The 22,400-nt window shown below is 45.2% G+C and overlaps 1 protein-coding gene across 1 annotated transcript; it reads left to right on the forward strand.

Moving 5' to 3' along the window:
• Positions 1-2,680: 2,680 nt before the first annotated feature.
• Positions 2,681-21,010, forward strand: TMCO1 (transmembrane and coiled-coil domains 1). The gene is made up of 7 exons (XM_040610707.1): positions 2,681-2,836; positions 4,324-4,401; positions 7,844-7,903; positions 10,961-11,007; positions 11,598-11,665; positions 15,239-15,383; positions 20,667-21,010. Exons 1-7 carry the CDS (start codon positions 2,767-2,769, stop codon positions 20,763-20,765), a joined length of 567 nt encoding a protein of 188 aa, XP_040466641.1. The 5' UTR covers positions 2,681-2,766; the 3' UTR covers positions 20,766-21,010.
• The last annotated feature ends 1,390 nt before the right edge of the window (positions 21,011-22,400 follow it).

Here is a 22,400-nt window from a genome sequence, read left to right on the forward strand (position 1 = left end):
TCCCAGTTATTTGGTTCTCCTCGTGTCTACACTCGTTGCTGCCAGCCTCTCTGCTGCCCTGCTTGCAGACAGATCAAAACCTCTGCTGTGCTGAAACTGTTTCAGTGTGCTGTCCATCCACCTCAGAGCTGAGCATCTCTGTAGGATGCCCATCTTAGCATTTGATCTCCAGCTTCCCCTGCTAAACCAGAGGCTCGACGTGTGGCAGGAGCAGACACACTTGTAGAAGGAAGGGTAAGTAAATGCCTCTTGATAGGCCCTCCAGGAGTACAGGCTAAGAATATTCACAGCTTATTTACACAGAACACAAGGAGAACTTGCAAAGATCAGATTAAGGGCTCTTTCAAAACCAGACCAGGGCTGTAAACTGGAAGCAAATCAAATCCAAGTCCCAGTTAGTTTTAGATGGCATCTTTCCTCAAAACTTATCTGAGAATTTTGCACACACTTCTTCCTAGCTACTGGTCGCTAACATACTGTGCAAAGCAACTTAATTCTTTTGTTCAGTTTAAGTCTGGAGACTTCAGTATATGAAATCTGTTTGGATGAGTCTCTCTCTAATCTGGTTTCAAGGTTACCTCCATATACATTACCTCTGCTGTATCTAGAATGCTTGTAGACTGCACTGGCCCTGAACTCTTGCATCCAGAGCTACGTATTATGAAAATACTTTCAGTTTTCTCATATCCCAGGCTTGTTAGATCAAATTAAACTGCACCCAACTCTTCATCTGTCCTTTACACATTGATCAAAGCACAGAATGTGTTTTAAAAAGGAAATGCCACTGACAGTAATATGCCTTATGTTGTCTGAAAAAAACCCTGCTGATAAGGATCCTGGTGTGATACAAAAAGACAGGATGAAATTACAAAGAGCTCGTGTCACCTCTACCTCCAGTTCAAAGCACAGATATTAGAGAGGAAAGAGGTTCATGTCACTGACCGTCTTCTCCTGGCCTGGTTTCTGCTGTGCAAGTGTTCTGTGAAAGACCATGCCCAGTATCAGTAACTGATACCTTGTGAATCATTTCCCATAGTGGTATAAGAGAAACTATTTCCAAATAGTTCCAAATGCCTTGATTGACACCAATACATCTCACAGCCTGGAAAGCCAGGGACCTCTAAAGAGAGGGAGCGAGGACGGAGGACAGCATATAGCACAGCCAAGTGCATGAGGTGGCACACAGCAGGGCACAAAATATTATCATGGGTCCTGCCACATTATCAGCTGTCAGTATCTTCTTGCTGCTTACGCTAAACTGAAATATCTATCCTTAATTTCATTCCTGTCTCCCTGATGGCTCTTGCTCCCACACTGGACTCCCATTGCTTATGGCCAGGTTCTGCTCTCAGTTCTCCTCCAATGTGGCTGAAAGCTTGCTGTGTCCAGAGGCAGTGCTGGGACTTTCCTTGGGACACTGGGGGTGCTTAGCTGCAACTTTCAGTGACGCCTGACTCATTGCATAGCCACTGGCACACACACGTGGCTTTCATCTTTTCTTATATGCAAATGTCACCAGGTTCCGGAGGATTTGTTTGCTGTCTGATCTCGCACCCGCACTTGTTACTTGCACTGCCTTCTCTGAACTGTGGTTTTGTCGCTCTCCTTCTGGATGGAGGGTTTAACTTCAGGGCAATGGCAGGGCTTTTTACCTCCCCTATTTTTCACTTAGCTCTGCACATGTAATGCCACAGTGCATTGCTCTTCGCTGATGGCAAACTCCTCCGTTATGTAAGGACAGACATAAACCTGCCCTTCCCTGCCTGCCCTGTTTCCTTTTCTGTATTTCTGCTTTCTAGGTCTCCTTACCCCATTACAACTTGTGGATTGGTCTAGTTCTGTTGCTCCAGGTCTAATTGCCAGAGCCTCAATAAAAGTCAATTAAGTCTCTCTGCTAAATCCTTGCCATCATTTCACTGTCCTCGTTAGCATTCTTGCCTCATCCCATCCGCGAGTATGTTACACACACAGAGCAATGCAAGCCTGACTTCCCTGCTTCCAGCCCCGTGAACCATGGAACGCAGCACTCTGCTGCTGGCCATACGAGGAGCGCAACAAATCCTGCTAAAGGGCAGGCAACATTTGATCCCAGAAAATGCCTCCTGCCGCTCTGCGCTAACAGGGTATTCATGCCATTGGCAAATCAACCCAGGGCACAATTTTAGAAACCAGGAAGGCTGCTTCCAGCCAACCCCTTCATGACTGCTAGGGGTGTGTTCAACAAAAGCCAAAGCTTCGTGCGTCTTCCCCCGGAAAGGGCCTCGGAGCGGCTCAGGGGCAGCCCTGCGGGACACCACGGCCTGGCAAGAGGTGGGGAGGGTGGTGCTGGCAGCAGGAACCCCACCGCGGGCCCTGCGCAGGGCCTGGGCATCACCAGTCCCAGGTGTGCGGGACTCGGGGGTGTTGGGGCAGGAGGACGGGCCGCCCGGGTCGCAGGGCCGGCGCCTGGGGGCGGTCCCGCTCCCCACGGAGCGCCGTGCCCGCACATCCCCGCCGCCATGACAGGCCGCGCGGCGGCCCCGTGCCAGCACTGGCAGCCGCTTCGCCCAATCAGAGCAGCGCCTGCTCGCGCTTTCCCCGCCCCTCGTTCTTCCCGCCGCTTCTCTCCCAGCGCCGCGGCCATTGGCCGGCGTCGTCTCCCGGAAGTGCGGCCTCTCGCTTCCGGCCGTTGCTAGGCGACTGTGCTTCCCGGCAGCTTCCGGGTAGCGGGATCTAGTTCCGGGAGCGCGGCGGCGTTATTGGGGTCGGGGGGGTGGTGACGCCGCCATGAGCACCATGTTTGCCGACACCCTCCTTATCGTCTTCATCTCCGTGTGTACCGCGCTGCTGGCCGAGGGTGAGTGCCGGGCCCTCGTGGCGGCCTGTGGGCCTGTCCCGGCTGGGGCCGAGGGAGGGACCTGGCCCGGTGGTGCCGCCCGCGGGAGACACGGGGAGGGGGCTGCAGGAGGCTGCTGCTGCTCCTCGCCTGTGCCGCGTCGCTGCTGAACGCTGGGAGGGAGCGGGGTGAGGGGCGGGGTTAGGGTCACTGGGGAGGGTGGGCGGAATGGCGGGAGAGCGTGTGGCGGAGGAGAAGCGGGGCAGCGACGGCTGGAACGGGGTTCAGTTACTCGGGGCCACCCCGGGCCTGGTGCTTGCAGGCCGGTATAGGTACCCCAGTGGACAGTAGCCAGTAACTCCTGGACAAAACTGACCTGTGGTGCAAAGTGGTGGGAATTGGGTTTGTTTCCTCTAGAAGTAGAACTGCTGTGGGAGGATGGGCTGTTTTCAGTGTGCCTGAAAGGGGACACTGGTGGTTTTTCTGTAGCTGTACCAGGAAGGATGTGAAGAAATCGTCTCAGCTTGCAATGATGGTGACTTAGGTTGCTTGAAAAGGCTTTTTACATGGTAAGGTCTTTAAATAGGTGCAGCTTTTTAAGGGGGGGTTGTATAGATACCTTTTGGGGTAGTCAAAGTCAGAGGCTGTTCCTTTTTCCTGGTGCTGAGCTATATCCCCAAATCTCCTTCATCCCAGAGCTGCAAGACACCATCTTTGGGCATTCAAGGGCACGGAGAGTCCTAGATGGAATATGGTACTTGCTTTTCAGGGGCCCTACTGCATTGCACTTGGGCTTAGATGGTATACAGATCCGTTGCCTTTCACAGCACAAACCTGTGTTGACCTCAGAAGTGTGGGACTCGGCAGCACAACCCCGTTGTCAAACCAAAGCAAAAAAAAAAAAGGGGGGGGGGGGGGGCAGGGGAACCTTTGTGTAGGAGCTCAAGATTAAAATGTTCACAAATCAGTGGTCCTGTACTTGTGGCATGACTCGTTTTGATCATGTTTGAGGGCGGGGATTTAAAGTGGAGAATCTCTTGAGGTCTCTTCTAGCCTAATATTTCTATTTCTTTTTTCAAAGTGTGACACTAGTAATGGGCAGGTCCTGGTAGGAGTGGGAATTATTCTTCAAGCCTTAATTAGGTGCTGTGAAAATGCAGAACACAAGGTTGTTTATTGCCTTAATCAACTCCTGGTTTTAAGGTGAGCAACAGCTGGTAAATATGAGCAAGAAGGAACTGAATGAGTCCCACAAAATAGCCGTGCTCAGTAAGATAGCTGGTAACTTCTAAAGATGTCTTTTATGGGCACCATTACTATATGGAACTTGAGAAGAGGATTTGAAGGGAAGTGATGATATAGCTTGCTGGTGCTTTGTGGTACCTTTGCTGTATTGTAATGTGGTTTTGTAGACACAACGTGTATTTTTTGCATGTGTACTTGCTAACTTGTATCCCTGTTGCAAGAGCTCTTTACTTATCTACTTACTTACTGAGTCTTTGTTTCAGGTATAACTTGGGTGCTGGTATACCGAACAGACAAATACAAGAGATTAAAGGCTGAAGTGGAAAAACAGAGCAAGAAATGTAAGTATTCTTCAGACATCAGCGAATGTGTCCTGCTCCTGTTACACCCTGCTTTAGCAGGTGTCAAATTGAGTAGACTCTGTGATCTGAGAAATTCCAGCTGTCTCCTCTGCTGAGGGAGAGAGCTTTCTTCAGCTTGCATTTCATAGGAACCTGATTTTACGTTATGCAAATCTGTACTGAGAGGACTTATTTCTGTCATTTATTCTTCTCTTTTGCTAGAGGGAAGGTGAGTACAAGGACCTATCGCATTGTCTGAATTGCCCCTCCTCTTAATGAAGGACAGAAGGGAGTATGAGATCAGTACTGGCATCTCTTTTTTTCTGAACACGAGTAGCTGGTGTCTGTATACGTAGATTCTTTTAGATGCCTGAAATGTTCAATGATGCAGTTTCTGCTTTTTAAGGGCAGGGGAGAATCTGAGAACTGTAGTAAGAAAGAACTAGGGCTGAAAAATGAATACCATGAGAGGAAAGCATTCTATGTAAAGATTAAAAGTGATGATTAATGGTGGTGGGGTGAATAAAGACAAAGGTATGAGCTGTCATCTGATATAAAAATAAATCATACTAGTGTAAACTGGGTGCAAATAGAATTGCTTAAGCGGGGAAAAATGTCCCAGGTTACTTCCATGAGAGGCCTGGGAGGGCTTGAACAAAGAATGAGTGAGGAAGGGAAAAGGGAGCTGAGGGTGAGCAGTCAGAAGGTATGCATCAGATAGCAAGAGGAATGGTAAGTGGGAAGGTCTGAGCACGGAGAGTTCAGATGAACCTGTCTGTATCAGAAGCCAAGGGGCAGCGGAGCAATTCAGCTGATCTTTCAAGCTCAGCTGTATGTACCTGCACAAGCTGCAGCAGTAAGAGACAGCACATGACAACTGTGGCCAAACCTGGACTAGTTTTACCTTAAAAATATTTCATCATGATGTCATCACTCTTGGTGCATGAGAGACCAATATTATCAAAGCATGCTTTTTCCAGTCTGGCTTATTCCAGCCTTCCCCTGGGCAAAATAAAGCAAAGAGTTGAAGTATAGTCGTTCTTGTGTCACAGCTTCTAAATTAGGGACTTTTGTCATCACAGCAGTATCAGATGGGGATTATGACTCAGCTGGCTTCACTTTAATCCCACACTTTAGTCCCACGTGGCTCACAAAAATGTATAGGGTAGAACTGGCCCCAGAAGAGCAAGCTGGAGAAGTAGTTGAAACCCAGCTGAAAAATTAAGAGTTAATGTCCTAATGTGTTTGAGCTGTGGAACTCCAAAAGCAGTTAGCAGAGCTTAATCTCTGGGGCTTAATGATTGCTGTAAGAGTTTAATGCTGTTTGTTTCTATAGCTCTCCTGGTATCTAGGCTATAATCTGTGAAGGGGAAGATGTGAGGTTCATGCATCTCAATTAGTTTCTAACCTCCTTGTTTGTTTTCCCACCCCCAACAACAGCAAAAAAAATAAAACTGAATAAGGAGTCACTAAAAATTCAGCTTTGCTTTTTTTTCCCACCTCCTGTGCTAAGAACAGCTGGCTGACCTGATGGTTTACAGACAACTTGCAAAGTAGACCACTTGAGCCACACCTTTCAACTGTTATCTAACACATCTGAAACAGGAAAAAACACATTTGAGATCTTTAGGCTCTCCCCTGAGAGTCCTAGCAGTCCTTAGGATTTGCAAAACCAGATGGGCCAAGTAGTGTGCTGGAGCAGACATTGTTACTCGCAGTCCTTAGTTTCACCTCTTCTTTCTATTGCGAGGCACAGCATTTGTTTGAGGCTGCTGCAGAGGTTATAGTAAGTGTTATGGGGTAACTCTAGTGGTGAATTTGTGAGGCTGAAGGCTGTCTCTAGAATTGCTGCTATGTTGTAATGTCTGTTCTCACAGACAGGCTTGCCAGACTGCCTGATGTTTACTTGTTCTGCTTGAACCATAAGGGAATTAGAGTTGTAAAGTTCCTTGAGGTTGGCATAAGGCTTAGTGGTGCTGTCTAGGATGAAACTGGGGTCTAGAGGAGACCCTTTCTTTGGGCTGGGAGCACTAGGTGAGCCTGAAGAGGGTCAGGATTCCCCAGCTGGGTTTAGAGTTGGGGGTCATGGGACTGAGCACTAGGGTTTGGATGGAGTGATCAGGATCCCCTAGTTGGACCTGGCTTAAGGAGGCTTATGGAGAGAGCATTCTGTGGGTGTCTTGTGTCATCTGGCACCTCCCTCCAGCATTCTCTCTGAGCAGACTTCCCTGTTTTTTCCCTTTGTACTAGCCTTCCCTGTCAGAGAGATGCTTGTTTGTTGGAGAAAACAGTTGTCTTGCTACATTACCATGGAAGAGATGATGTTCAGGTACCCTGTTTGGGCTAGTGTGGTTTTCTTAGCAGTTGTGACTCACTTATCTTAGGTGTTTCATAAGGAAGCACTACAAATCCTTGTGTGACTTGGAAGGCTGTCTGTCTTTATTTCACCTGTGCTTTGAAATCAAGGCTAGAAGAGCTGTGCTGAGCTAGTACTTCATATGAGAGAAGTCCTAACGCTCAAGTCTCTAAGCTGATTCTGTGAGCTAACAAGGAGCCAGGTCTGTTGGTAGAATAGATATAGTACCGGTATGTAGAGTTTGGAGTAAAAAAGGGCTGCTATCTGTTGTTAGACCATAGTCAAGCTTTATCATCTTCACTTCTTGAGTACTTCTGTTATAGGTTTTAAATTAAAATGTCTCTTACTTCCTGGAAAAGCTCTTGCTGTCAGCAGAAGAGCACTTGCAGATGAGCAGCCCGTTTACTGTGTTAAGTTCACTATGCTGGCTTTATGTTAGGCTTTTTTTTTTTTGCTGCAGTAGTAGTTTGCAGATGCTTGGTGAGTGTCTGATCTGAGGTTTTCGTAACTTTGAGCTTAGGCTCCTACTTTAAAATATTGGAAATGTTTCAGTACTAATTAATTGAAGAATGGAGAGGCTGTGGCCGACTGCTTGGACAGCATTTCCCCTGAGAATGCCTGCCTGTGAAGAAGGGATGTACGAGAACACAGGCTTTCCTGTATTCTGCTTCCCACTGCAGATAATCGGGAGCAGAGCTTGCCACAAAGCGCTTTTCATTACACTTGCTGAATCAAAAGTACTGTCTAGTACTAATGACAAATCAGCAAGGGTCATTTGAGCCAAAACTGTCCCCAGACTGCTCAGTTAACAATGTAATGGGCTCTTGACAGAGTTTAAAATTAACTCTTTAAATAGTCTGATATCTTATCCAGGGTTTTGAAATTTTTTTCGTTATTTTTAAGTGTTCGGTGAAGTCAGCCTTGGTGGTTTATAACTTGTTGATTCTGAGTATGTTCTTGGTCATACCTAGCTTCCCTTTGTGCCCCTGCTCACTAAAGGAGTAAAATGCTTTGTTTGGTATGTGGAAAAGCAGTAGTGATATCCCTATGCAGAAATGATGGAATATCTTTCTTTTTACTTGGCAGTGGAAAAGAAGAAGGAAACGATAACTGAATCAGCAGGCCGACAGCAGAAGAAGAAAATAGGTAAGACTGGGAAACAAGTGTGGTGCCCCAAGAATGGGGGAAAGTTGAGAAACTTATGGAAGTGATTATCCTTTCCTTCCTTTCAAAACTATTTAAAGTACTGAAGTATGCAAAACAACATGGTAGATGTTTAATGGATGTAAGCTTTAGAAAATTCTGTTATCTGCTGGACTCTAGTAAAACATGCAGCAAAGCTCAGTTAAATTATTACAGAAATCGTGGCAGGAACACTTCTGAGAGCTCCTGGGAGTTGGTTTCCTCATTCCTTTGTAACACCAGGTAGCTGGATTAGTCATTTGATCTGTACAAAGCATGGGAATAATTATAAACATATCTTCAAACAGTTCTTCCTAGGTATAAAACCTGTTATCGTTGGACTCCTGAAGGGACCAGGAGCCAAAATTCTTCCTCTTGCGCATTTACAGTTCTTAATCTTGACCTGTGTGGAATGAATGCTACTTGGTGGATAAGACAACTTTTTAATGTTGCATGCTGTTGTTACATATGGGCACTTTTGAATGCATGGCAATGACTTTTGCAGGGCACCATCCAAGCTATGTACATAGCAGTGAATATTTTACTTGTGCTTGGACTAAACTAATAAACAGGAGAAGCTGAAGAATTCAGATGTTCCACCAATTTTTTTATACACTGAAATAATCTTGTTTTGCAAATGAAAAACAAAGCACAAAGGGACTAAGAACAGAACTTAGGAAATGACCACTGATTTTGTTTGCTGTGATGCTTGCTGGACAAGCCTAAGATACTGATTTTTTTTTTTTCCAAGTGCTGCATAACTTCAGTGTTTCATTTGTTTTCAGGCAAAGCTCAATTCTTAGTGTTTCTGAAAAATCAGGCCCTAAATGTCAAGTTGGACATCCAGAAAATGACTCACAGCTGTTTGCTTTTGAAGTCTCTGATTCCAGTAATTACTGGATGTCGAATCATTCTGCAAGGTGTAGCATTGTTGTAATAGCAAACTTACTTGAGCTGGAGTTCCTTTAAATTCTACCATTCCAGTTTAAAAAGAAAAAAAGAAAGCTGAGGCTTTACAGGTAAGTTACAGCTGTGGTATAGACCTGCCTCAGTTGCCACCTGTTTTGTGCACATCATAAAGCGGGAGGTATGCGTAAGAGATTACTTGGTTACATAAGGGATGAATCATGCATGTGCACAAGGAGATGGGGTGAAAGTTGCATGGCAAGGTGTAATTTGGTGTTGCTTATCAAACTTATTTCAAGTGTAAAGTGAACTAACTTCAGTTACATTGTGTCTGAGTCACCTTTCACACTGCTGGAACAGGACACCTTTAACATCACTGTGCAGCCTTCTCTCATTTCAGCTTAAGGAGTCTGTTTGTTAGCTTAAACTTTGCTACTGCTTTCTGTGTCCATGTGCCCCTAGAAGAAAAGACAGTGATGTTCCCAGAAGTCCACATGAGTGCTGGGTAGACAGCAAAACAAAAATAAAAAACCAGTGCTGGCAAATGATATTACTGCTGTATCCCAATGTCCCATGGTTTATGTTCCAATGAGTAGAATAAAGACTATTTTGGACTCCAGGGTGCTGCTTGTTGACCCAGTCCTCTTTGTGTCTGCCTCCATTCAGCTGTATAGTGAAGACTTGGGCAGGAACAGACCATTTATGCAAGGTGGTAGAACACCTGAAGCCCGTTTGTTCTTTAGAAACGGCTGAGAAACAGGTCAGGTATATTGAGGGGGTAAGGGCTGAATTCTTTATCCTTGTGTAACCTTTAGCCCATCTAAATAGATGGTTAGTTATGTAGCAGAGGGAAAAAACAAGTATTTGTGCCAAATGTGATGCCTAAAGAGCTGGCCTGAGGTTGCTGAAATGTCCCAGAACGAAACGCTCCACCTGGGTCAGGAAGCAGGTATCTGGGAAGTTCCTGCCAGAGTGGATGGCTTGTAGTTAGGAGCAATTGAAAGCAGCAGTGAGGATTGTAAGAAATTGGATAAGGGTGGTGGTATGGCTTTTCATAAGTTACTCTGAGTCACTGGGTTTAGCAGCAGCTTGGAAGTTAACTGTTGAGCTTCTGTGCTGTGGGCCTCTTGTACTGAAACTCCAGCAGGGATCCACTGGACAAATTGCATGCTGGATAGCCCTTGGCAATCCTCCTGCATCCCCCCCTCTCTTTTTTTAACACGGTTCTCTGGATATTTCTTCATTGTCCACATACTTCATCTAGGTGTTGCTTCCAAGCCTTGGCTGCCCCTCTGGATCCCCAGTCTGAGAGGAGCACAGTGGACAAAGAACAGTGGGGATGTGGGGCGAGAAGGGTGTCAGATGATGGATAATGCTCAAGGCCGGAGAATTCTCCATTGGGGGTTATGAAAAATGCCTTCTCAGAAAACTGCGCATCTTTGAGGCTTGTGGTGACTTAAGGACAAGCTGAATTTCCAAAGGAGTATTTTAAAGTATTCACTGCAAAGCATAGTTATATGTGCGTTACTTGGAATTCATGTAGGAAATATTTTCCTCTTTGGGGAATCTTCTAGGTGTGACAAGGGTCTGAAATTTATTACCAAGACCAGCAGGATATTAGTGTTGCTGAGGTGTGGCTCCCAGCTCTGTATACAGTTTCAGCATCCCTACTGATATATAAATAAGGATTTCATTTTGGAGATAATGTATTTATACTGGTGAGCCCGATGTGCAGCAAATTGAGACTGCTCCCTTTGGAAAGTGTGACATAGAGGCGCTGTCTCTCTTTTCTGGCAACATTGTTCATGCTACTATGTTAGTTGGTTGAGTTGGCAAATTTGACATTCTGTGCATTTCTTTCAAAAGTGCTGAACGTGTGATTCTAGCCGCCTCCTCTTTTGTGCCTGCTGTGCTGCATGTTGCTGTGGTGGAGCAGCAGTTGGCTATGTACAGTTTTTTCACTTTCTACTGTCTGGCATAGAGAGCTAGAGTTGATTTTGGAAGTGGTTTATTTGTTTGGAAAGCCAAGAAGGTTAAGTCTTCCTGGAAATGAAAACACTTTGGCTTCTAGGTTGTTATAACTGGTTATAACTGTTATTGTTTTTGTCTTTCCAGAGAGACAAGAAGAGAAACTGAAGAATAACAACAGGGACTTGTCAATGGTAAGAAAATTAAAGCCAGTTCCTGACTGCTGAAGATTTCCATCTGCTTTTCAACAAAGACTTTGGTTGGCAGACAGCAAGTTTTCCTCTTGAAAGGTCTTTCTGGATTATTCCGCTAGCTGCAGATCTCAGTATGAGCCACAGAGTTCTCCAGTAGTTACTGCCTCATCTCATGCCCAGCCTTAGCTATTTCCATCTCCATGATGTCTTTAAAGTAGAATTAATTTGTCTGACTTCTTCGTGTAAGTTCTGTCTTTGTAATAATCTCCTGCTGATTGGTTGTACCAGCTTAAGGAAAGAAAACCCAACCTGTGGAAGGTAACAGGACACTTCTAGAGCTTCTCTCCTGCCTTGCCCGATATCAGTTTGTCACATCAGTGGTCCACTCTGTGGCTGCCTTTATACCCAGCTGTTGACCAGACTTCTCTTTGGGAATTCTCTGGTCACTTTTGCAATCCCTCTGGCCTTCTGGGTCACCTTTTTGTCTTCCAGACTCCAGTGATGCTGTACAAAGCCTGTTCTTAAGGGTGTGAGCTCATAAACCCTCAGCATAGGCCTGTTTTGATTATCTCTAACCTTTCTGCTTGCAGGTTCGGATGAAATCCATGTTTGCCATTGGCTTCTGCTTCACTGCCTTGATGGGAATGTTTAACTCCATGTAAGTATCAACTTTATGGATTTTTCTTAAATTCTCATGGTGAATGTATTCTCTGCCTTCCCTTTATCATCTGAAGTGTTACAGTGACAAGAGTCCATCCAAGAACAATAACTAATCTGTTTAAAATGAATCAATAGTTGATATGAAGATGCAGTTTGGTCACCATACGCGTGTTCTGCTCAAGAGGGAACACTGCATGCTGAATGTAATCAAATTGAATAAATTGCATTCAGTCTAGACACAACTCTTAACATCCTTCCTGCATGGGAACATCTCTATTGGGGCGAGTTTGGTAGATGTCAGGCAGGCAGCTACAATCTTCAGCTTCTTTGGCTTTGCTGTGACCAAAGAATGCTCGTGCAAGCAAAACTTGGTCAGCTCCCTTGCCCTTAGAAATGAGCTGTAATTGCAGAGTTTGTTGTTGCCCTACTTAAGGTGATCAGAGTCAAGATACTAACAGGCCCAGGCATGGGCTTGAATCTTCCTTCTGCTTTAAAAATTACCCGGGAGAGGTCTAGTTTCAAAAAAAAAAAAAAACCAAAAAAACTACAAATAAAGCACAGACTGATTTGCATGGTTATAGGCAGCTTTGTTTCAGATATGCAAAAATGAAAGCCTGTGCTTGACTTCCAAAACTTGATTCAATCTTGAAATGTGAACTTCTCATTGGCTGTTAAATCTGAACATGGCATGAATATGGTTGGTATAACCTTTGGGAGGCTGCTTAATAGCTGGGCATTATACTTGTCCTGCAAACAGGAATTTGGGTTCTTGGGCACCAAAACCTTTGGCCTCTGTTGCTGGCAGTCCCCAGGAGACAGTCAATTGTTGTTTTACTGCAGATCTGTGGGAGGATAAATTGCAAATAGGGGCAACATAATAACAGAAGTGCCACTGTGTGGATTCTTACTTATTCAGCTTAGAGTTCAGCATGTAGCATTTTCTGGAATGCTGTGAAACTGAGCAGAGGAGCACTGCACCGAAGGACTTTAAAATTTGGCTACAATCTTGAGTCATTGATGTCTCATTTCACTGCAGCCCTGAGTCGGGATGGAGGTGCATTGTGAGTCATGTGCCCAGCCACGTAGCGTCTGGGGTGGGGGAGATTTATAGTGCTTCACCTGAGGCCTTTAAGTGCTAGCCTAGCTATTTGGGTACAATACAACCACCACCACCTCTGCCCCTAAAACAAACTGAAAAATAAACTTAAAACCCCACAACCCACCTTACTCTGCCCACTTTGTTAAAGTGGGAAGAGGCAGTTCACAGTATGCTGTGACTGACAAGTGTTACAGGACTGGAAGTTCATTAATAGCTTTAGGAAGAACTGATTTTGGTTAAATCCTGGGAGGCACCTGCTTCCATAGATATTAACCTAAAAGAACAGTTTATTAGCTTCTTCTCCTTTAAAACCACCAAGTTTACTTGTCTTGTTCCTCTTTTGAGGATTCCTGCCCGCAGAGACCATGCTACCAGACACGGAGTTGTTGCGAAGCTTTGCTTTTGGGCCTATCTTTCCTTTAACTGGCTCTTTCTTTAGAGGAAACCTGGACTTGAACAGCAGGATTATCCAGAGAGCTTGCTCTTAATTCAAGTTGAAATCGCTTTCTTGCTAATAGCTGAGGCTGTTAAACTCAAATGTAAAGATTTGGCTGTCTGGCCTCTGGGGCTAGATAAATTTTTGCCTCTGGTCTCAGTACAAGGTAGCTAGTGTGTGTGTGTCTGGATGGCAGCTTTGGTGGGTTGCACCTGCACTGTCTGAAGCGGACAGAGTGGTTTGATGGAGCTGGTTCTCACTGATACATTGTCATCCTCTTGACATAACAGAGAGCAGCTGCTTGTCTCAGGAGGAGAGTACTTCAGTTATGAATTCAGAGGCTCTTAGCTTCCCTCTGGGGAACTGCTGCTGCCAGGTCATCCGTGGAGGCGCTGTGGGTGTGGTAGGAAAAGAAGGAAAAGAGTGGCTGACACCTGCAGTGGCTATAGCCTCATTTGCTTGCCTTTCCTGTTCTTGAATGAGTTTGTTGCTCTGGGGAACAAAAGGAACAGGAATTGCATGGAATTAGCATGATGTGCTGCCCTTTGGACAAGTACTGTGCAGGTGCTGCTACTCTGTGGCTGGGCACCTTACCTTTGCCAAGTGCCAGCTTAGCCAAAATGGAAATTACTGTGATGACTCTCTCTCTTAGAGTGTCAGTAGTAATGGGGCAGCAGGGTGGACCATGCTGGAAGGCTGTTTTAAACCCAAAGAGCAGAATGCTGTGCTGAAGATGAGCATTTGAATGACTCTTGTGGCTTAAAAGGCGTACTAGGACAGTGAGTTCTGTAGCAGTGGTGGCCTCCAAGCAGATGGGATGTTTCCTGGGAGAGAGATTAGCTTCTGTGTGTCTCTATTTTCTCTTGTCAAAAACTTTTTAATGCAGTCAGTTCTCTTGTCTTACTCTAGGAGTTGTGTGTTTCAATACCCCTTCATAACTGTGAAAACCTGCTGGAATTAAAAGCAGGTACCTTGGGGTGCTACTGCTGAAGTACTTGTCATTCTCACAGCAGGAATAACGCAGAATTTTAAGCCACTGGGGGATGTTACAAGGAGATAAACATCCGTTCCTAGCTCTTTTGCCAAACTGCCTGTGAGATGTAAACAAAATTGGTGTGTGTTTGAGCTGTAGCTGTGTGAATGCATCTCCACAGGAAAGAAGGCTCATTTAGGATCTCTTGAAACAAGAAACACCTGTTAGAAAATCAGCACATGCAGAGAAAATAACATCCAAATATACACATGCTGATGAGGCATCATACAGACTTACTTCAAAAGATTGGATCAACTGTCGGGGTTGGGAGAAATCTTTGCAAACTGGCCAGAATTCACACTCTGCCTGATGCCCTGGAATGTGGACCTGGAGGGGTTCCAGGAGCAGGACAGACTGCTTGGAATATGTGGTGTCGTCCTGCCTCTGCACTGCCTTTGTCTTCAGAGCTAATGCAGAGGAGACTGTTGGTATTAAAAAGCATTCTTTTGATGGCTGTCTTCTCCAAGAGGCATAGCTGCTCTCGGAAAGGAAAGGTGTCTTTGGTTTATGCTCTGCTTAAAAAATGCTTTTTCACCTAAAGCACAGAGTCCACCTTCTTGTGGTAACTGCAGTACGGCAGGGTGAGAGTGATCCATCTTTTAGTCAAGTGCTGACTGTGTTCTGAGAAGTGATCTGCTAAATTTGACTTTTGAATAAAATGCACCAATAAAACCACGGCTGGTGTTTCACAGTTTATGAACCAACAGCTTGTCCAGCTGATAACTTAAATCACTATGAACACTTTGACTATGGCAAAACTGTTTTGAGGGAAGCCTGCTTACCCTGTGGATGATGGGCTCTGGAGGGATTTGAGAGAGGTGTATTAAGTTGCCTTGGTCTATTGTATATAGAGGTGGGCTAGAGAAGACAGCCTGGCTTTTTAGCCTCCCATGTGATCTTATCTGCTCTGGTGGCTTGTTAAAGATGCTCACTTCACTTGTTCTTTCTACAGCCAAAGACTCTTTTACTGTCCCCAGTTGTGATCCAGTGCTTTCGTTTCCAGATTTGATGGTCGAGTGGTGGCAAAGCTTCCATTTATTCCCCTCTCATACATCCAAGGTCTCTCCCACCGCAATCTTCTGGGTGAGGATTACACTGACTGCTCCTTCATCTTCCTCTACATTCTCTGCACAATGTCAATCAGACAGGTGAGTACATTTCAGTGTTTCTTGCATGCCTGGAGCAGGGAAAGCACATCTCCATCCATAAAGAGGAGTCTCTTACTGCTGTCCAGTTTTGCATGTATAATCTTTGATATGTGTGTGGTTTCTGGTTTCTGTGTTTGCCTTCATTCCTATGCTTCGTATTCAAAGCAATTCTAGGTTGGGATCAGCCACTATCCTGGACTGACATGGAAGACTTGACTGGAGATTTGCACCAGGGTGCTAGGACAGAGTTGGCAGAAATGGGTTCCTTCCTCATGCATGTGTCTGAACTTTGCAGTGTGACATACCAAGAGATTGTCTCCATCAGAAGCCAGTCTAAGTACTGCTTCTTAGTAATTATGACTTTTACAGTAATATGAGAAAAGAGAAGTGTAGCATCTTTAAGGGAGGCTTCCTTCATGGCTTGAGGCTCTATAAAGGTTCAATGAGTCCATAAAGTTGCTAGAAAAGCAAGGAAAGAGTTAAACCTGTTCTTTTGGGTTTGTCCTTCCTGTTTTTACTGACTGTGTGATCTTTTTTTTTCAGGGTCTTAAGAGCTTTGTTTTTGGTGTCAAGACTCTCCCAGTGCTGGGGTTGTGACACAGAAAGGGGGTCTGGTGTGGTAAGCCAGGAGTAGGCTACACACAGCTCTCTGGCAAAGCTGGCTAGTCCTATCTTTTGAAAAGAGAAGCACCAGCAAGGAAGAGGGAAGCGCTTGTTCGGGAAGGTTCACTAGCAGCTTAAGTGGCAGAATGGCCGGTGAGGACAAGTGAGCCTTCTCAGTGCAACCAGGAGTCTTTAATTTGTTTTCCAAATTTCCCCAGAGAGTGCTGGGGATAAATTAATAGACTCTGAGGGCTGGATGAATGCAAGTGCAACTAGCTGGAAATTATCTGTTTTTCTGTATTTTTATTTCCTTTTTGTTCAATTTTCTTCCTGAATTCTTGCTGCTTTTCTCCTTGACTTGTTGCTTTTCCTTAGAGAGTGCCAAGGGACTTAAAACAACTTAAAGCAGATCAGCAAAGGGAAGCGATGCCAGCTGCTGTCAGAAATTTGGATGAGCTTGATGAAGCGGCTTCATGACAGCGAGTTCCTTTAGCCATGAAGTGCATGCTAGTGAATAGAGTTCTCTGTAGCCCTCTGCATTGAGTGCCTGTGTTGAAATGGATCTGTGTCTGATCCTGTGCAAAAGCAGATAATGAATTGTAGAATAAATTGTGTTGAATTGTCACCTGGAGGCCACCTAGCACACCCCTCAGTCTGTGCAGGGCCATCTTCAGAGTACCAAAGGCCAGGGGCTTCCTCATTCCTCATTGTGTTTACTGCAAGACAGATCTTGTTTCGCTTCCTGGTTACAGGAACAGTGTTTGCTGCTTTGAAAGAAATGAGACCTTAAAAGGTCTCTAAAAAAACTCTATAAGGATCATCTTCCAGAATACCTGGGATGCTGTGGTCTGATGCTATTCCTTCAGGCAATCTTGGCTGGTGCTGCTCTGTATTATTCACCTGTAACATGGAAAGTCCCTTCTTTCCAATGTTGCAAATTATTATACAAAACTAACACTGTCAGCAAGATTTTCTGCACCCATTGTGTTGACTGGGGAACTCCCTTACTGAAAAATCCCCCACGGATTTTTTTTTTTATCAAAAAATACAATTCCTGTGGTTAGTTCTAGTCTTGGGCATTTCCTGATGTTTTTTATGGTGAAATCAGTAGACAGCATGAACTGAGTGGTGGTCCAGTCTGGTTCTGGGCAGAAATGCTGAGCTATTTGCAGTGAGTTGGGCTTTCAAGAGAAATTCTGGAAAAAAAATTGCCCTTGTGCTTGAGAGTTCATGCTGATGGCCCTGTAGAGGATGGAAGATACCTTATTGCTTTGGAGAAGAGTGGTTTTGCTCTGAACTGTTAAGATTGCAGTCTTCATAGTGCTGCCTTATCTATGTGGTTGTGGTTAACTATACCTGCAGTTCTCCAGCTGTTGGGCAGCTCAGTTTCTTCCTCCTCACTATGTGGAGGGAAGGGCAGAGACCAGCCACATTAACTTGTGCAAATGCTAGGAACTGAAGCTGTGATTGCTGGCATCCTGCTCTTGGCTATACTGCTATTTGAAAGAACTTGGGTGATAACAGCATTGCAAAGAGGAATTTGAAGGGCTGCTAGAGGCCAGGGGAGAGGGGAAGAAAGTAATTAAGGGCTTAAAACATGCCAAAGACTTGCTTTCTATGACCTTGGAGGTGAAAGCTTGGTGACCCTTTGTGTTTCAGTGTGTGCAGAAGGGGAAATCTCACCAGGTTGGCTTCAAAGCAGCTGTTAGCCCAGGGGAGGAGAACTGATGTGAGGGTTACTGTCTGACTTGATGCTGCTGATACAAGAGGAGGAGTGGAGTTGTACCAAAAATCAGGGAACAGGTTGTGAACAAACACTAAGGAGACCATACTGCCCTCAGCCTTCCCTTAAATCCTGGAGCTGCCTGTGAAGGGATCATAGACGGGAGAGAGATGTCCCTGTGGAACTTACAAGTAGAGGAACTTGTGTGTGTGAAAAAAGTGACCTGGAGGGAAGTGCAGGGGGGTAGGTACGTGAGGGTGGGGAGACTAGCTGGACAGTGATTAAACTGACATTAGTGGGATGGGCAGTAGCAGCATCAGGCAGTCTCTTCATGTGGTCCTCAGGCATGTGGGGGTGATAAACTCTTCAAACACTGACTGGGAAGCTTGTTGCTTGTGACCTGGCCAGCATCTCCCAAAATAGTCAACTCACAGTGAGTAACTTCCTTTGCGCTGTTCCCAGCTCTCCCTGGCACGTAAATCCTGTCCCCTAGTTCCTCCTGCCTTCCTGTTTGGAGAGAGGAGGGTTGCTGGGAGAGGCCTTCCAAGGGTCCTTGAGCTGTTGGGTTTCAGCTGGGAAAAGTGCTGCTGGGCTGGGTGGGAGGCTTAATTGTCAGGGTTACATCCTCTGTCCCTGCTCCTGTTTCTGGGCTCCCAGCCTTCACCTGTGCTGTTTGTGAAGAGGAATATGCTGCTGTTCCTCAGGCGTTTGCTGGTCTTCACTTCCTTTTCACACACGCCTGAACTGTAGATTAGGCTGCTTCTCTCTGAAATATGTTCCCAGTGGGAAGGGGAGCCAGCAATTATCCCTGCTGCCAGGAGTGCACTTTCCCACAAGGGGGCAGGGAGCTACTCACTGCCTTGTCTTTGAGGTCCCTTCAGGGTTTGAAGACAAAAGCAGAAGCAGCTCCTGTCCTTCCTGCAGTCATTTGAGGAAAGGTCAGAAGAGCTCAGATGTGGAATTTAGGTCCTTAAGTCTTACGGTCTTCCCTCCCTGCTCCTGAAGGTGATGCTCTTGTTCATGTCAGAAGTAGACTCTGTGGACTTCCTTGTGCAACGTGGCCCACAAGAGACAGGACAGGTTTCTGTTGGGCCTTGCTCCAGCCCTGGTGTTTCCAGCTGTGTAGATTTCAGGATTGCTGTCCAACAAAACTTGCTTTGCAGCTAGTGCAGAAGGCTAGCTGCCTTCCACAGCAAGGAGGGGACTGCTGTGGAAGGGTAATACTGGAGGGTGACTGTAGTCTTGAATCCACATACAGACACATTGTCAACACTCTCTTGGAACTGCCCGAGCAGATGGAGTGAACTTTAGCACCACAGTTCTCTTCCCTTGATACTTAAAGGAATAGGGAGGAGACAGTGCATGCTTACTTGCTTCCATAGGATCTCTGTGCTCCGTGGTGAGCCAGTACAAAGCTGGGAAGAGCCTGATCCTGCCTGCTGCTGACTCTGCAGCACCCTCTGGTGTTGCTGAATCTGTCCCTTGGCTGCTCTTGGTTTTCTCCTTTCTGTCTGTCTCCTGACTCGGGACGCATTGAGAAGGGGACCTGCGTGAAGGAGCCTCCCACAGTAAATTCTCTCATTCAGTTGCTGAATATCAACCAGTGGCTGATTTATGTAGGCCATGGACTAAACCTGATATGATTCCTTTTCAAGTGTTCCCTTCCCTTACTTTAATGCTTGCGTATGGGCTGAAACCTTTCTTTCCGTAGTCTCCACCTGGAATGATTCCCCATTTTTTAAATGTTTTAGTTTAGCTACTGTGGAATTATGAAGCTCTGTCTGCCTTTTTGTTTTTTTTTTTTTTAATTTTGTTCTCTTACCATGATCAAAATGGTCAACTCTGACCTTGCTATCTGACCTATCCTGACATTTATTTTGGAGAGGACATTCAGGTTTGAAGAGAATCCTTCTTCCTCCTTTTGTTGCCTTGATAGCCAGGACTCGGCGGGTGACAAGAGTAGGACACTGTTGTTTTCTTTTCCTTGCATCAGACATCCCTGTTTTGCTAGCACATTTTAATGAGCAGCCTCTTGAGCTGTAGTTATTTACACTGAAGGATGAAACTGTAGTTGCACTACTGCAAAATTTGAATTTCAGAAAAATCAAGAAAAACATCAAATTTAAATATTCTGCTGTATGTTTTAGCTAACGTCTGCCTCTGCTACTTAATTCTTTGTTGTTTTGCACTGAAACACCCTGCTCAAATGCAGATGAGGTCATCTCAATAGTCAGTTTTGGGGTTTTGCTACATATGTCCTGTTACACTGCATGTCTCCACCAAACCATTGTTCTGTCTGCATCACTAGCATTCAGTTAATTCTGTGCCTAAGCTCCTGACTTGAACTTGGCACACACCCTGGTTGCCATGTTGCTGACCCAAATTCCAGCTGCATTAGGAGAGAGTCTTCCTCGCCAGCTTGCAGACCCTCAGGCTCTGATGGCTGCCATCAACAGTGGCTTTTGGAACTTGTGAAAACAGAGGGCTACTTTGGTTCTGCCTGTGAACAGATGTTAGGAACCCGCTCCTGTGTGTGCACTGCAGTTAAATTGCAAAGATAGCTATTGTAGGTTGATTTTTAAATTGACCTGTGTGCAAAGACATTAATGAGGTACCTGCCAGCTGACTTTGTGGTGTGTAGCTGGAGATGGAAAAGATTCCTCAACCAAAACGCAGATTTAATGATCAGATGGCTTTTGTTGAGGGGGGTGAGAGTGGCCCAGCTCTAACTGTAGCTGTTGTGGATGGTTGTCTGGCTGTGTGCTAAGCCTTTTTGAATTCATAGGGATAGAGGCCCAATATATGGGAGCCAGAGTGGTAAGGCTATGTGGGTGAGAAACTGAATCTGTTGAAACTAGTAGGAAGGTTGTGCTTGTAAGCAGAGTTGGAATTTCTTCCTTTTTGTTTCCCTCATCACAGTCTGATATTGTCATGCTCCTCTTTTCCTGTTTTTGCAGAACATCCAGAAGATGCTTGGACTTGCTCCTTCCCGGGCTGCCACCAAGCAAGCAGGGGGCTTCCTTGGCCCACCACCTCAAGCAGGGAAGTTCTCCTAAAGCACACTTACAGCCTTTGTTGAAGGTCTGACCGGTGCACAAGACTGCCTTTGGGAGGTAACAAGATGGGATTCTGCACCAGGCTTCAAGTGTCCAAAACCAGCCTATGCAGTATTTGCCACGGTCATGGAAACATCTTCCATTTGGAGTATTCTACCAGCAGTTGTTTGCTCATCAAACCAAGAAAGTTCTCAGAAGATAATTTGACCTTTTGTTCTGAGAAATAAATGGCATGGGCATGTTTATTTAAATGTGTCTTAATTGCGCTGTAGGACAAGGAAGAAATACATTGATGTAGTGCAGCTATGTTGGTATCATCTACTGCTACTGAACCCTTTATTGCCTGAGTGGCTATGACAGCAGCTTTTTTGTTCGTGCTTCTTAGTTATTTGGTGAAGCAGAAGACAGTGTAGAGAGCTTCCTGGCCTAAGAAGCAAGCTTTTTAAAATGCATACTGCTCAGTCTGTTTAGCAGTCTTGTTGGCTGAAACCTGCTCACCTTGTTTAAAAGGGGTGAATAAATCCTGCTGCCACTCTCAAGTTAGGCTGACTGTTTTCCTGAAGTGAGCAGTATCCCAGCAGCTATTAATTTCTTGCTTCTGTGAGTAGGGGTTTATCATCCTGTAACTCTTACTGGGAGTTTTTGACTAGATGCATGGCAAGGGGATACATCTCAAATACCTTATGGCAGTGTGGAGCACGTGCAGGACCATATTAAATAATCCAGTTTTTAGTAGTTGTTACTAATAAGTACGGGGCACTCTTACAGGATCATTTAAAGATAAATCATGAGAGTGGAACCTCTGTTCAAGACTCTACCTTTCAGAAATGAGTATTTGGCAGGTAAAGAAAGCATACTGTGTACTGATGCTGCCTGCCTCTAAAGTTGTGCTTTTCGGTTTGTTTTTACTTATCATTGTGTCTGGTGTGGCTGCAAACTTCCACAGGGAACAGCCCTAGCTGTATAATTCCTGTTTCCCTAGCATAGCCTCTCTTAGTTCAAGCAAAGCAAGCTCTTACGGCAAAGCCAGAAACACCCCAGCCTGTCACCTGCACGCATCAGCTTGGCTGAAGTGGTTTATTCTACAGGATGTAGTTGCTGGATCAAAGAGGATCTGGTTAAGACAGCCACATCTGATCCAGTGTAATGACAAAACTGTGCTTTAATGGCTTTGGAAGTGTTATGTGCAGTGTAGTAACCTTCCCTGCTGCTGTCACTGGGGAAGGGAAGAGTTTGTGCATCCAGAGATTATCTGAAAATTGTTGATCTGTTGCTGTAAGCTGGTTACTTTCTGGTTCCCTGGGGGTTGTTGATAACAAACTGAGAACAGTTCTCCTAAGCTTGGCCGCTGAAAGGTCTGAATTCGAAGAATCTATCAAGTGGAATGGAAAACAAGTTTATGACTGCAGGAAGGCTGTGGTTTAGAGGGGAGAAAAAAAAAAAAGACCTTCTTGTTTCTGTTTTGCATGTAACTTCAAGACAAAACCCCGCGTGTACATCTCAAGCTAAATGGCAATTGTGCTCGCATCTTTGAGGTTTAACTGCTGCCAGCTGGTGCTAATTCACATACACTCGATGCTCCATCGATTCCTCTGTTAATTATTTTTTTTGTCCTTTTTGACCCAAATTGCAACT

Source organism: Falco naumanni, chromosome 11 (genome assembly GCF_017639655.2).
Source record: "Falco naumanni isolate bFalNau1 chromosome 11, bFalNau1.pat, whole genome shotgun sequence".
Taxonomy (NCBI): Eukaryota; Metazoa; Chordata; class Aves; order Falconiformes; family Falconidae; genus Falco; species Falco naumanni.

What these genes read in the sequence shown, in the direction of transcription:
- TMCO1 (XM_040610707.1), top strand. Translation starts at nt 2,767, where the DNA reads ATGAGCACCATGTTTGCCGACACCCTCCTTATCGTCTTCATCTCCGTG. An exon ending in ACAGCAGAAGAAGAAAATAG is followed by an intron (nt 7,904 to 10,960) that starts GTAAGACTGGGA and finishes TTGTCTTTCCAG; the next exon opens with AGAGACAAGAAGAGAAACTG. An exon ending in GCACAATGTCAATCAGACAG is followed by an intron (nt 15,384 to 20,666) that starts GTGAGTACATTT and finishes CTGTTTTTGCAG; the next exon opens with AACATCCAGAAGATGCTTGG.